Source organism: Danio rerio, chromosome 13 (assembly GCF_052040795.2).
Source record: "Danio rerio strain M-AB ecotype USA chromosome 13, GRCz13ab, whole genome shotgun sequence".
Taxonomy (NCBI): Eukaryota; Metazoa; Chordata; class Actinopteri; order Cypriniformes; family Danionidae; genus Danio; species Danio rerio.
Window position 1 is genome coordinate 37712501 of NC_141033.1, and position 14507 is coordinate 37727007.

The 14507-nt window shown below is 36.0% G+C and overlaps 1 protein-coding gene across 1 annotated transcript; it reads right to left on the reverse strand.

The window, feature by feature from the left end:
* Positions 1 to 700: 700 nt before the first annotated feature.
* LOC147834252 (uncharacterized) lies at positions 701 to 14156 on the reverse strand. The gene is made up of 6 exons (XM_087279929.1): positions 13996 to 14156; positions 13002 to 13281; positions 12788 to 12902; positions 9625 to 9832; positions 1943 to 2044; positions 701 to 711 (listed from the first exon to the last, which is right to left on the reverse strand). The coding sequence occupies exons 2-6, from the start codon at positions 13076 to 13078 to the stop codon at positions 701 to 703; spliced, it is 513 nt and encodes a 170-aa protein (XP_087136055.1). The 5' UTR covers positions 13079 to 13281; positions 13996 to 14156.
* Between the last annotated feature and the right edge of the window lie 351 nt (positions 14157 to 14507).

The window sequence follows — 14507 nt, forward strand, 5'->3', positions numbered from 1 at the left end:
TTCCTGTGACCTATAACTACGCTTCTGGATTGTCCTCATGCTTCTGTTTGCACCCGATGACCCTTGCCTGTCTAACATTTCTTAAAAAGCTGCATGTGTATCCTCACTCTGTTGTCATCTGACTCCCCTTGGTTACACAACTATTCGAAAATCTGGAATCTGAGTGTTCCAAACAAATCTAAATATTGAGATAATCACCTATAATGTTGTCAAAAAGTACTTTGCAATGCACATTACTAATGAAAAATGTTTTCATTAGTAGTCAGTTTTTATATATTTACCGTAGGAAATTTACAGACTATCTTTATAAAACATGATCCTAACTTAATCTTTTATTTTATCGAAATGGTTTTTGTTATAAGAGACATAACAATTTTGATCCATACAGTATGTTTTCGGATATTGCCAATTGTGCAACATATATACACATATGCCTATTAGATGGCCAAGTAATTTGATACATTCAAAGATTTCAATTCAATCAAAGATTTAATTTGACAATGTTACACAGTAACCCAATACAGTTACACATTACTCTAAAAAGAAACACTCATTCCAAATCTTAAATCCACATAAGAAACCAGTTGTTTTAAGAGGCCTGGTTAACCTTCTCAGAGCTAATTCCTAATGATTTCCTCTAAGCATAACAACAAGTGTCACCTCAGTCTGACCTTTTCAGTTTTTATCAGCGCTAACATAATCACAGTGATGCTAATCAAGATAATGAGGTGTTAACATTAAAGCTAACATGCACGCTGCCCTTTTCTTCCACATACACAATCTTAAAAAATACAGCAGATGCATGAGGAGAATCAAGCTGTTCATAAAAGTTGCCGGAAAAGCTCAACATCTGACTCAAAGCAAAACATGCGTTAAACCACTTTCTTTAAGGTTTATCATCTTTGATGCTCTATTTGCTGCTTTCCTCCAGTAAGATAAAACACTTAGCAGTTTATTTTTTTCTCTTTGATTGGCAGCGGAAGATTCATTATAGCTGGATCTTCGTTCCCTTCAAACACACCTTGCTAATTAGGCCTAAACTGAAAGAAAACATTTCCACACACTCCTTCCTGAGAATATAACAAGAATAAACATCAGTGAAGCGAGACTCGTTCAAGCTAAATTTGGCTCTGCTTGAGAAGTACAACCGAACGTCAATAAACAACGGTGCCAAAAGAAACCACAATAGACGCAGGTTACAAATAGCACAAAGGTCTCCATGGAGATTGAGTTTTTAACCTAGGTTGAAGGTAAAGAGCGTAAACATGAAAGTCATACACAGCTGCTGTGTTTTTTCTCTCCTGATATCTCCACAGGGGAGCACCTCTTGATTTGTGGCACACAGGGTTTCATTAAAGAGATTAGTTCATTTCTGTGTCCCAGCACTTCTGAATATTCCAGTTCCGTGATCAGATAGCACAGCAATCACAATTACAATTAGTTTGATTAATCCTAAACTCTATTCTTTTGATAAACTGTGAATCTTTGTTCAGAACTAAACTTTGCTTGTATGGTTTCAAACAAAAGCTCATGGGGCATTTTAATTTATTTTCAAAATATTTTGGGGTTATATAGAAGCTGCAATAATTCGTTTGGCATTCCTACTCCACCCCTCCTTTCCATTACAAAAAAGCAACCCAGGCTCATTCTGATAACATACCCCCATATACATTTCTGGAGAGGGCAAAATACGTTCCAGGAGGCATGTTTTTTTTCAGTTTTGTTTTTGCAAATCAACTAGAGGTCGCTGTGTACGCTTTTTGAGATCTCAAATTTCTCTTGCCAGTGCCATTTCCGCCAGCTGTGTGTGTGTGTGTGTGTGTGTGTGTATATATATATATATATATATATATATATATATATATATATATATATATATATATATATATATATATATATATATATATATGTTTGTCTTTTGTCTGCTTTCCGAAACCCTCACCTGACTTGAACCCCGTTGTCGCGATCATCTCTGTTGTGCCTCTCAAGTGCCCCGTGTCATACATGTCGAGCTTCTGGACAAACTGGTAACAACGGTAATCAGCTGGTAATCAAGAAAAGGAATGGTGCCTTACCGCCACATAGTGTTTGTTTTAAAGATGAAATGCAGCCATACGTAGCTCTGGCTACATAATTCACAATCTCCAGACATGTATATAGGGCTTCCTTTTCTGAATGAGCCTATGTTGAAATAAACATCTGAACTTTTGTGAAAGACTAAATGAACTGAATCTTATGCTTCAGCAAACGTTGATCATAGTTAACCATGAAGTAAACAATTTTCCAAAACGATAACAAAAAATTTATACGAAATGGATGTTATTGCATCCCAATTTGCATACTTGCCATAAACTTTAATTAAAAATTGTTATAAGTTAGAAGCTTTTGAGGTCCCTAAGCTAAAATCTATTATATAGCGCCTTTCAGTACATCAAAAAAAACTAAAAATTACCCCCATAATCTGTTAATTCCAACCCAGGCTCATTATTGATACGTACCCTTATTTACATTTCTGGAGATCGCTAAATACATCCCACCAGAGGTCCCTGTGTATGCTTTTTCAGATATCAACTTTCTCTTGCAAGTGCCGTTTGCGCCTGTTCTTGCATTATTTCACCAGAGGTCGATGTGGACTGACAGACTGACTGACTGTCCGACCAACCAATTTTTACCACGTTTTCAGATCTTACCACGTTCTCCTCCTGTTATTTACTTGTTTCTGAAAGCCTGTTAATATACACAGATTTTCTGTTATTTACTTGTTTCTGAAAGCCTGTTAATATACACAGATTTGTATTAAATACCATTCTGTATATATTTAGCAAAAAAACTGAATAATATTAAATAAGCCATTTTAAGACCAACTGCACTACTCAATAGTGACAATAATTAGATTTTTTTCCCAAGAGTTTACGTTCATTCAAGACATACTGTAACTGTGTTTTAAGTGAAACATAGCAAGATATAAATAAATATTCTGTATTACTGTCCAAGTGCATAACTGTCAATGTTTCGCTCTTTCTCAGATCATGTGGATAGAAGACACCATTTATCAAGAATGTCCTACAATACTGTAACCCTACATAATTTGATTGATTCAGAGGACCTGTTCTTGGAATGAGCATTCATAAAGTACCTTTATGGCACACTGCTAATTGGACAATAATTTAAACATTTAATTTAAACAATTTAAATATGGTATAAATAAAATGAGAAATTAAAGAGTACATACCTATCCAACAGGAACAGGCAGGAACAGTCATTTAAAGAAAGTATTACAGTTCTGCTTACAAAGTGCACTATTAACATGAATTCAGTCTACTGCCTCTGCTGGTAGATGCTCTAATTGCCTTTCTGGACCCTACCCTGCCCCATACTAATACACATAAATTGGTATAATTATTACAAACATACTACACATCCAAAATTGCATACTTTTCCACTATTATAAACCATTTGGTAATATAAGTAGTGCATTCACACTGAACATTCTAAAAAGAATGAGTGTACTTTAAATACGACAATGATGCATTTATTTAACCGTTAAAAATAAGTGTGGAATGTTAAACACATTATGCAATGCTTACAAAGCGGAAGGTAAGGAGCTATTGGGCACTGAGGTTAGATTTCTTTATTTATTTTGGGTTGTGGATGGTGAATACAGTTATACTCATGATAGGTTCTATTTGGTAGTTAAGTCAATTATTTGACTAATTTGGCAACTGCTACACCTCGCCTGCATGGTTTGAATTTATATTTAGTAAAAAAACGTTAGTGTTCCATTTGGGACAACATTAAACTCTACACAACACTACACTAAGTGGATACTGTGTCATTTGGACCACAACTATACACCTGAACTAATATATTCTTAATAAATACGTTTTATTTGAAGCCCTTCTTATTTTTGTAAGGGTTTTTACTGGCTTAAGAGACATTCTTGTAATTAACAGCTAGGTAACAAAGCAAGATTACGTTTCTCAGTTAAGGCCATCAATTTTACATGCTATACAGTGTTTTGTTCCATTTAGCCACTAATGAGCTGTGCATTTTTTTCTGAAGCGAAAACCGTTTCTATGGTCTGGAAAAGAAATATCAGATTGCTGGAGAGCTTTGCATTTCAACATGCACAAAATCTTATTAGATTTGTAATTTTCTTGTGCTTAAACAACTGACTAATTACTACCTACTTGCTTGTCATTAAGCAGATATTTCTTACCCACAGCAGCTTACGATACACTAATTGCAACACTACGCATGAGGGCACAATTGTGTCTGATCTTAGTAACCCTCCATTTCAAGGGTGACCCCTTCATGGGATTAAAAATAGGCTATAGGAAACCCTGTAACCCACTGTTATCAAATACAATGATGTTATAATTAATGCATAACTTGAAGAAGAAAAAACAGTAGTTAGTTGTCTATAGATATGAACATGAATATCTACTGTATCTATATGCAAATCTTTATGACATATTCAAATCTGGCACATGTAGGACACACATTAAATGATAAAGTGATTGCAGTGGCTTTGATGTCTTTTCAGACACTCCACAGAGAGAATCAATGAGCCACTGAAGAACATGATGGAAAAATTGTTGCAAAAAAAGAGAGGGAAGCTGAAATAGAAAAGACTCTATTCTATCAGTAACAATGTGGATTTCATTAAAAATTTGGATATGGCAAGTTACAGTATAATAATGAAAGAGCAAAAATGTCCTGTGGGAGACAAATGAATCAGACAACCTAGTTAATTCAAACTATTTCACGCAGGAACTAATTCGAGTACCCAGGGGAGTGAGATGTCATGGTTAAATCAATATTAAAACAAACAAATAAATAAATAAATAAAAATATTGAGTGATTCATTAAATTTGTTCAGATGATTTTCAAAAAGGCTTCATTTAGAAACAACACAAATCTTTATGAATTGATAAAGCGCTCATTGGGCGCTCCCCAGTGCTTCTCTGAAATGTGCAAACTTTTGTTGAAATACATTCACTCTAATTCATTAAATTCTAACGAACCTTATTTTGCAATGTAAAAGCATGATAATGAAAGAACCGAAATATCCTATGGGTTCACAGCATAGTCAAATGAATCAGACAAACAAAGTCATTTCAAACAGTAACTCACTTTAAACATGTAGGGCCCTTTCATGCACTTGGCGCGATAAGGCGCAAGATGTGTTTGGTGCGATTTGTTGCTATTTTCAGACCAGTGCAACCCTAATTTTCACATTTTACGACACAATGTTTAAATATTAAATCCATTTATGGAATCATGGGTGTTCTGGTCTAAAAAGGAGGTGTGTTAAGGAATATACCGCCTACTTATCCTGACTTTTGCATCTCATATTGGGCATAAGAATAGGACGCGTGTTTGGATATATCTCCGTTTTTTGACCACACTTCATTATTATTGTTCATTTATTAATTTGCTGGAAATTAGAATTGAATTTAGAAATAGTTTTGAAACAAATCTTTGAGCTTAACAAACAAAATTAAATATGTCGGCTAAAGGATGTCTACAGTGAAATGTGCACAACACCGTTTCTTTAACCACAAAGGTAAAGGAGTAAAGTAAAATAAAGAGAAAGTAAAGAGGCCTAATGGAGAAGGCTCATTCTTTATCCTCGCGCTGTAGATGGTTTGTATACCATCCCACCCATAACTCATTAAGAGAATCAGCACAACTCTGTTAGACCATGCACTAGGCACAGAGCGTATTTTTCCTTTCTTAAAATAGCAAAAGTGGATTCGGCCCTTAATGGTTTTGCGCCATGCACTTTAGACTTTGCGCCTTGTAAACGCGTGGTTAATGATTTCTCTCATTGGCTATGTGTTCTTGTCCCTTTTTATGTGAGGACTTGGCTTGTGTTGTCTCTGTGTCATGTGCTCTCTCGTCTATTGTCTAGTCCCACCCTCCTTGTTAATCCACTATTAGTTAATTATGTTCATCTCTTTGTGTTAATTTACTTCATCTTATATTCTCCTCATGTCTAATGTCCTTTGTCAGCTCGTCATCATATGTTGCGCTGTCCTGAGTAATCCAGTCCTGTGTGTTCCCGTCTGGATCCCTGCCAGCCTGCCCAGTCTTGTTTGTTTGTTTATTTGTTTATTTCATTAATGTTTTCATTAATGGGGTAGTTTATTTAGCTGTTTATTTAATTTTTACTATTAATAAATAATTAATAATAGTCCTCGCTCCTTTTTCTTCAACCACAACCGTGACAGGTCTAGTCCTGACATGTATTATTAGACATGACAATAAAAGCACATGTAAGTGGCATCAGTTCCCTGTCTTAAAAAGTGATTCATTCAAACAATTCACTCAAAACAGATGATTCATTGTTAGATGATGCAAGTGACTTATCTTTATGAATTGATCACAGAATCAAAGGCTCATTTCATTGATTTGACAGATCTATGATTCGCAATTGTTTTACTGTAGTTTAGAACATTTTGCTGGCACAAAATAACAGATTATTGTTTGAAATGGTTCTAATAAAACTGATTTGGCAAATTTGTGCATAGAACTTTTTACATGGACTGATAAACGTAATATTTTGGTTTTCACAATGTTAAAACAACTAAATATTGCCCCCCCAAGAGTATCTGATTTGTTATTCAGCATATTTCTGTGATTCAAATCTAAACCTGCACGTTCATGACCACAATGACACGATGGCTAATGGCTCATGAAATGTAGTTCATACGGCATAACAAGCACTATTCTTTGTTAAACTGTAACTTTTCACATCGTCGCAGTCATTCTGCAGCAAAAGCCAATTTGCGAACGCTGGTTGCCTGTTTGAATAAAAGCTGCAATGCATAAAAAATTTATAAGTAGTACTTAAAATGTGTGACCTATATTCTCCGTGCAAATAAATAAATAAGCGTGTCTGGGTGGAGGAGAATTCTTTCCAAACTGGGACACAAGAGAGCCTAATAGCATAATGAGAGAAGGATTTAGATCTTGCACTGTAAAAGCATAATGGCTCCTGATCCTATTTTCCTCTTCTGCTCATCAGCCCCTTTCAGAGAGATTATGTCCAAACGCACCTCTTCTCTGAAAAAAAAGAGCCCCCCTGCAAGCAGAGGAATCCCCTTTAGTTTGGATGTCGCATTGCCTTGTATTCTGAGCTCAGGGTTTTAAATTGCCAACTCTCATGGCTTTAGCTGAACTGTATATCAAGCTTTTATCACAGCACTGTTGGAATCTCTTTGTGTGTCTTTCCTTCTTTCATCATTGCTTTCTCTACTCTTCTTATTCTGTATTCGTTTTTATAGGAACATGAAAATGTAAAAATCAAAAAGCTACCAGTGATAGATTTGCTAAATATTTTATTTAACTTTGTTTTTAATTATTAGTAAGTAAAATTATTATTATGGTCAGTATATATTAAGGTAAAAAACCTTGCTATTAAACACTTCCTTTTATTAAGCTAAAAGACATTTAGCTTAATAAAAAAAAACGAATTTGCTGCTTATTAATAGTACGGTTGTAAGTGTTTTATGCAACCCAGGCTCATTATGGATACGTACCCCTCTATATATTTCAGAAGAGTGTGAAATATGTCTCAGGAGGTATGTTTTTTGCAGTTTTTGTTTTCATGAATCCACCAGAGGCCGCTGTGTATGCTTTTTCAGATCTCAAATTTCTCTCGCGAGTGCCATTTGTGAACCTAAGGCTGCTGTCGACTGGCTGACGGACTGACTAATTGACTGACCGATAACCCAATCGACAGCGTTTTCAAAAGCAAAGAAAAGCCCTCGCCTGATTTTTTCCACGTTTTCAGATCTTACTATGTTCTCATGTTATTTACTTATTTGTTTAATTTTTTTGCCTTTTGTTTTCGTTTTACCTGCTTTCTGGAGCTGTTCTTTGCCTGACTCAAACAACATTGTCACGGTCATCTCCTCTCTGCATCTTAAGTCCGCCAATGCACATGGCGAGCTAACTGGGCAAACTAGTAACAGTGGAAAAGCCGTTGACACAAAAGTAAGCTGTCAGTTGGTAGTGCAAAATAAAACAGAAGCAGTTGGCGGTTTCGTTCGTTTTAAAGATGAAATGCAGCTATGCATAGCTCTGACTACATAATTCGAGCTCTCCAAAAATGTATACGGGGGTACATTTTCACAATGAGTCTCTGTTGGTTTTATATGGTGGGGAGTATAAAAGATGGAGAATAAGTTCATCAACTTTATAAGTACTAATAAACAGCCACTATCTTAATAATAAGCAGGCAATAAGCCAGTAGTTAAGAGTATAAATAGGTATGTAAACTAAAGTGTTTTCCTTATTATCATTAATGATATTACTATTAATAATAATATTTCTTGAGCATTTTGAGTAACGCTGTTTTACACCTAGCATCATTATATTGCGATACAATTATTATGTACAGTTGAAGTCAGAATTATTGTCCCCCTTTGAATTTTTTTTCTTTTTTAAATACTTACCAAATGATGTTTCACAGAGCAAGGGATTTTTCACAGTATGTCTGATAATAGTTTTTCTTCTGGAGAAAGTCTTATTTGTTTTATTTAGGCTAGAATAAAAGCAGTTTTTAATTCTTTAAACCACAATTTTAAGGTCAAAATGATTAGCCCCTTTAAGCTATTTATTTTTTTTTCATAATCTACAGAATAAACCATCATTATATAATAACTTGCCTAATTAACCTAACCTGCCTAGTTAACCTAATTAACCTAGTTAAGCCTTTAAATGTCACTTTAAGCTGTATAGAAGTTTCTTAAAAACATCTAGTAAAATATTATTTACTGTCATCATGGCATTATTAAAAAATAAATAAAAATAAAACAGTTATTAGAGATATGTTATTAAAACTATTATGTTTAGAAATATGTTTAAAAAAATCTCTCCATTAAACAGAATTTAGGGAAAAATAAACAGAGTGCTAATAATTCAAGAGGGCTAATAATTCTGACTTCAACTATGTGTATGAAACAGAAATCTTTTAACCTGATAAAGTTTTTCTGGGGTTTCTATAAACAAGTTTTCAGCTTTTTTTTTTTGTACTTGTTAACCCACTGAGCTGTTTTATTTTTCATGTATTTACTGTCACACTGTCATCTCAGTGCTGTCAGAAAACAAAAAAAAAGTTATCTTTTTTTTTTTTTTTTTTGTATGTTGATCCTTTCCCACATAACCTCAAGAAAATGAATGAGCCACAGTGGAAAATAAAGAAGGGGTAAAAAGAGGCAAAGACAAAATTGGCTACAGCACAAGAGAGCAAACCTATTACCAAAACAGTTGACTTCTGCGAAGGAAATGAGTGACCTTTCAGGCAGACAAACGAGAGGCTTAACACAGCTTAGCATGCTGGCTATTGCAGTAGTAACCTTTTCACTTATCTGGTACCTCAAATGCCATCATCTTGGCAAACTGACATCTGAAATGAAAGTGGAGTGTTTATAGGGCACCAGGTTTAGCGAATGCAGGTCATCGCCTCTTTCTTTCCATTTAATCAAACGCACAGGATCTTTCTCCTACTTGAACATCCGTCATAAAGACATCATCATCCGAGAGGTTTATTGTAAAAGAAATCACCCTCTTCACCCTTCCCCCTGCACCCAGGCCTTGAGAAGCATCTCTCACCTTCTGGTTCTTTGCTGATTGCTGGATTCGGTTGCCCTTCACTGGGGAGCCCCTTCACGGGTGAGAGTTTAAATAAGCCTGACAGGAGAAGCCAACGCTGGATCATGTGGGTGAATGAGCTAATCAATATTTCACATCTCCAGGCGGTGGGCAGATGGACAATGAGTCTAGACAGGCCGGCCTCAAAAAGGACTTCCTCAAAGTCCATCTACAATTGAGGAAAAGAAAATAAAGGATTCCATTACTTTTTTTTCTTTTGTATATTCACTACTCAGTATCATGCATTATGTAAAATGGATTGAGCCTTACTCGTATTGACTTGATAAGAAGTGCAGGGAGTTGAAAATAAGTTCATTGCTTCTCTTTAGAAGTGCTGGAGCACTGAATGATTCAATGGTGTTATTTATCACTCAAGACTTTGGATTAATACTGGAGAAAGACTATATTTCACTTAAGAAATCTTAAAGGAATAGTCCTCCCAAAAAAACGTTGTCAGCATTTATTCAGCCTTTATGCCATGCCAGTGGAAAACAAAAGACCTCATAAAATGAAAAGTGAATGGCGAGCAAGGACTGTCAAACTAAAATAATATATGGCAAACAAACATAAAACCATTGTGTATGCCATCTTTTGCACTTGTTTCAAGCAAAAGCACTCAAATCTCCTGATGTATGAATATACAGATTTGAACATGCACATAGTTGTTTTACAACATTCTTTTCAAATAAAGCATGTATGACTAGAAATTGTATTAAAGGGGTGGTCCACTATCATATTTTATATCATATAATATAATATTGGCGACACGGTGGCGCAGTGATTAGCACGTTTGCATGAGGTACAGCTGTGTCTTCTTTGTGCTTTTATGTCTGATTGAGGCTCAAACTGAACGGCTAACAGCTACACTGACTGACAGTGTTTACACAGCACAAAAGCACATGCTTAAATAAGCATGACGCCTTTTCTGGGGACGTGGAGCTGATCCGCGAATCCACATTATTGTTAGCTGAGCAATCAGAGCCTCTTGAGGGTGGGACTTTTGGAGGAATTAGGAAATATGACCATCATTTTCATGTTAGCTGAGTAGCTGTATATAATCAAAGTAAGGTATATGAAAAAATAACATGTTTATTATTATTATTATCATATTACAAATGAAGCATGAGCATACATTGATTTGCATCTTTTAAATACAACCAAGCTACTGGTAGTTACTGGTAATGTAATGTTTAATGTCTTGAGCAGGCTGATTGTTTACATTAAAGGGGTCACACACCAGAAGCGCGGTTTGATGACGCGCCACATGGCACCACGCAGCGCCATGCATTTTAGAATTCTAAACAAAGGTTTCTATCAAGGTACACAGACCAGCGCCGCAAGTCGGTGGCTGTCCGAGTCACCCAGCCACGCCACAAAGCACCATCTGAATAGTTATATTTTAAATAACATGCAAATGTGCGCCTGGTGTGCGATACTTTCAACTGTCATGTGCGTGCCATGTTGCAGCGCTGAGCGGCGCATGCGGTGTGTGACACCCTTAAGAGCTCATGCTCAAGACATTTAATAAAAAGTACTGGTAGTAACGGGTAATATAATGTTTAATTTCTTGAGCAGCCTAATTGTTTAGATATTATATCATCAGATACCTTATACTGTATATAGGTTTTGTTTCACAAAACCATCATGGACCTTGTTATTACCTTGTTAATCCTTGTTATTAGCTCTATTCAAGTAAAAATTAAGGTACATCTTGGATGCCATGACAATAAATTTATTTGTATGTTGCTGCTGTCTTGTTGTTTGTAGCTCTGGCTTAGCTATTTTCCTTTGGCGGAAATTATACTTTTTTAAAGAGTCATGATTTAGTGTGTCCACTATAACTGTTTATAATCCTGTGTTAGTAGTATCTAACACCATTAATCAAATTATTTACAAGCTATTTAAAATAAGGAACTCTAAAAATATATTTTTAAATAACCCTCTTGTAAGTCTAACATCAGTTAACAGTTTCTAACAGAATGTCTAACATTAACAACCACCCTAAACAATCCTAAATTTTTATGTCAAAGTTTAATTTTGAAATCTCAGATGCCCACAGAGGGATTCTGATTTGTTAAAACAATGGTATTGAAGCCACACTCTTATAGACTGTATTGTACATTGACTGTTTTTAAAAGAGTATCTTAAAACAGTGTGATATAAATAAAAAGTGTCTAAACATGGCCATATTCTCAACAGAAACAGGTAGTGGCTTGGACCAAAAAACTGTATTCTATATTTTATGACTTAACAACCTGATTCAGAGTAGCTACAGAACAACTCTATACAAAAAGTAGATTTTCCCCATCACATTAACAGCCCACTAAACTGTAATGTACTGCCTATTATCTTCCCACAGCCTTCAATTTATGGGAGAATTTACGCAGGTTTAGTCAAACCACATAGTGTGGTGGTGCTTTAGCTTTGGGTAACCATCAACCAAACATGACAGAGCTTCACTGAGCAGGGCTAAAGTGCAAACACTATCTCTAGCAACCTCGTCCCATTTTTTTATTACACAGTAATGTCAGGTTGAAAATTGGTCGACAGGAAGCTGTCAAAACACAAATGCTCTTTAAAGTGATACAGTCATTCAACAAACAGAGGAACATGTCATTTTTCCATTCAGCCATGCATCAGCAGTGACAGCGAGGTCTTCTTTGATAAATGGGGACGTGAAAGAGGAGTCAGCGTGAATAAATGGAATCATTCAGCGCCTGCAACACATCAGTATCCATTATCCCATAATTCATATTATTACTGCCTACTGCAATCCTGGAAGCTGACATGTTTACAAAACTATCAAATCAACTAAATTTCACTCTTATTCTGGACTCGGCACGTCTTATAATTCAGTTTTTAAGGACAAAGAAATGTCAGAAAACCTATCCCAGTGGCTAGAAAATGTGTCCAGTTAAATTATGAAGGACAAGCAGCTTAAATGGGATGTCACTTTTGCAGATGAAGTTGGTTCCAAGCCACATGAGGCACCAGAAAATTGGCAGACTTCAGTTACCCACTTTCCTTGCCAGCATTCATGCTGCATTTCCGAACTATCCTGACAAGTGACGTCCTTGAGTGACTTTCATGTGTGAATTTCTCCTCCTATCTAGGGGGTACATACTTCTTCATGTCGGCATGGTGAAGAGATGCCATCTTTAATTGTGAAGCCACTGGGCAAAGTTCCACCGTCTTTGGACGAAGATCGGCATCGCTCAGGACTCTGCAACCCCATACTCCTATCCAGAAAGAAACAGACAGAAGTGTGCTGTTAAAAGAAATTACTAAACGTTTCATCGATTAACGTTAAATCATATCATAAATCATAAATCACTCACCAGTGCATAATGGCAAAAACACTGGCTAGTAGTTGAGCTGGTGCTCTTAAAAGAGCTGGCATGGTGTCAGACGGCATCAGGTCTAGGATGGTCTCCAGGGGGCTGGGATGTGCAGGCCTCTATGGAGCTGCGGACGTTTTCACGCTCACTGACCGATTAATTTTTATTTACTAGCTTGTCTCTCTGCATCATCCATTGAGAGTATGACTGCCATGAACAGACACAGTCCGTCTTTCTGTTGCTCTCGGGTTCATAGAGGAAGTTGATCTTGTCAAGGTTGCTGCAGTCCATCAAGTGCCCATTATGAAATTGAAAAAAAAAAAAAACATGTTTGTTGAACTATAAAAAACATTGACAAAGGTGATGCTGGACTTCAGATGTTTCAGATTATAGTTACTCAAGCGTGATGCAAAACATAAACGAATAAATAATCTGATTTAAAATATTGAATGGTTTAAGGTAAATAAATTAACTCTTTGTTTTGATGGTGCCTTTGAGACACTATGTTGATTTTAAGTAGTTTTGTACAGGTATGTACTATATGTCTAGCAGTCATCAGAATATGCATAGACTGCTAATATCAATGACATTAGGTATATTATATTGTTAAAAATGGTAAGTGATCAGTCAAGAAGCAATCTAAAATGCTTTTTGTTCAAGAAGACACAAAAAGAATTAGCTAATTTAATCTGACTAAGACAGACAGATAGACAGACAGACTTTGTTTTGCTATATCACTTTCTTTATGTAAACCATTGTCTCATAAACGTGCAGAAAAAATAATAGGGGCGGTAAGTGTACAGGGTTTGTACAAGGTTTAAAAACGGATTATCAAGATCGTTACTGCCATCTGGTGGTAAACATAAGAATGATTTTATGAAAAATTCTCAAACTCAGTACAACGTAGGCTAGTATCGATGTGTGTTCCATTATCAGCATTAGGATATGTAAATTATACATGTATATGGTTATCATAATTAATAAATGTACTCACGATCTTTTGTTACAAACTGGATTTTCTGCCTATGAAACATGATGAGTAGATAGCAGATCTTTTCAAAAACAATTTATTTGTAAAGTTTCAAAAAAGAACTACATGACAGAATCACAGTGAAGTTCATTCGTCTAGATGTTTCTGAATTTAAAATGGCGTCCACGTGGCTGCGTGGCTACCTTATTTAAATCAATGTAAGTGGTACTTTTTCGGTAACACGTACTTTACAATAACAGTACATCATTTTCATTTTCTTGTCGGTTTAGTCCCTTTATTAATCCGGGGTCGCCACAGCTAAATGAACCGCCAGCTTATCCAGCAAGTTTTTACATCCACACACACAATTTAGCCTACCTAATTCACCTGTACCGTCTTTGGACTGTGGGGGAAACCGAAGCACCCGGAGGAAACCCACGCAAAGGCAGGGAGAACATGCAAACTCCACACAGAAACACCAACTGAACCGAGGTTCGAACCAGCGACCTTTTTGCTGTGAGGCGACAGCACTACCT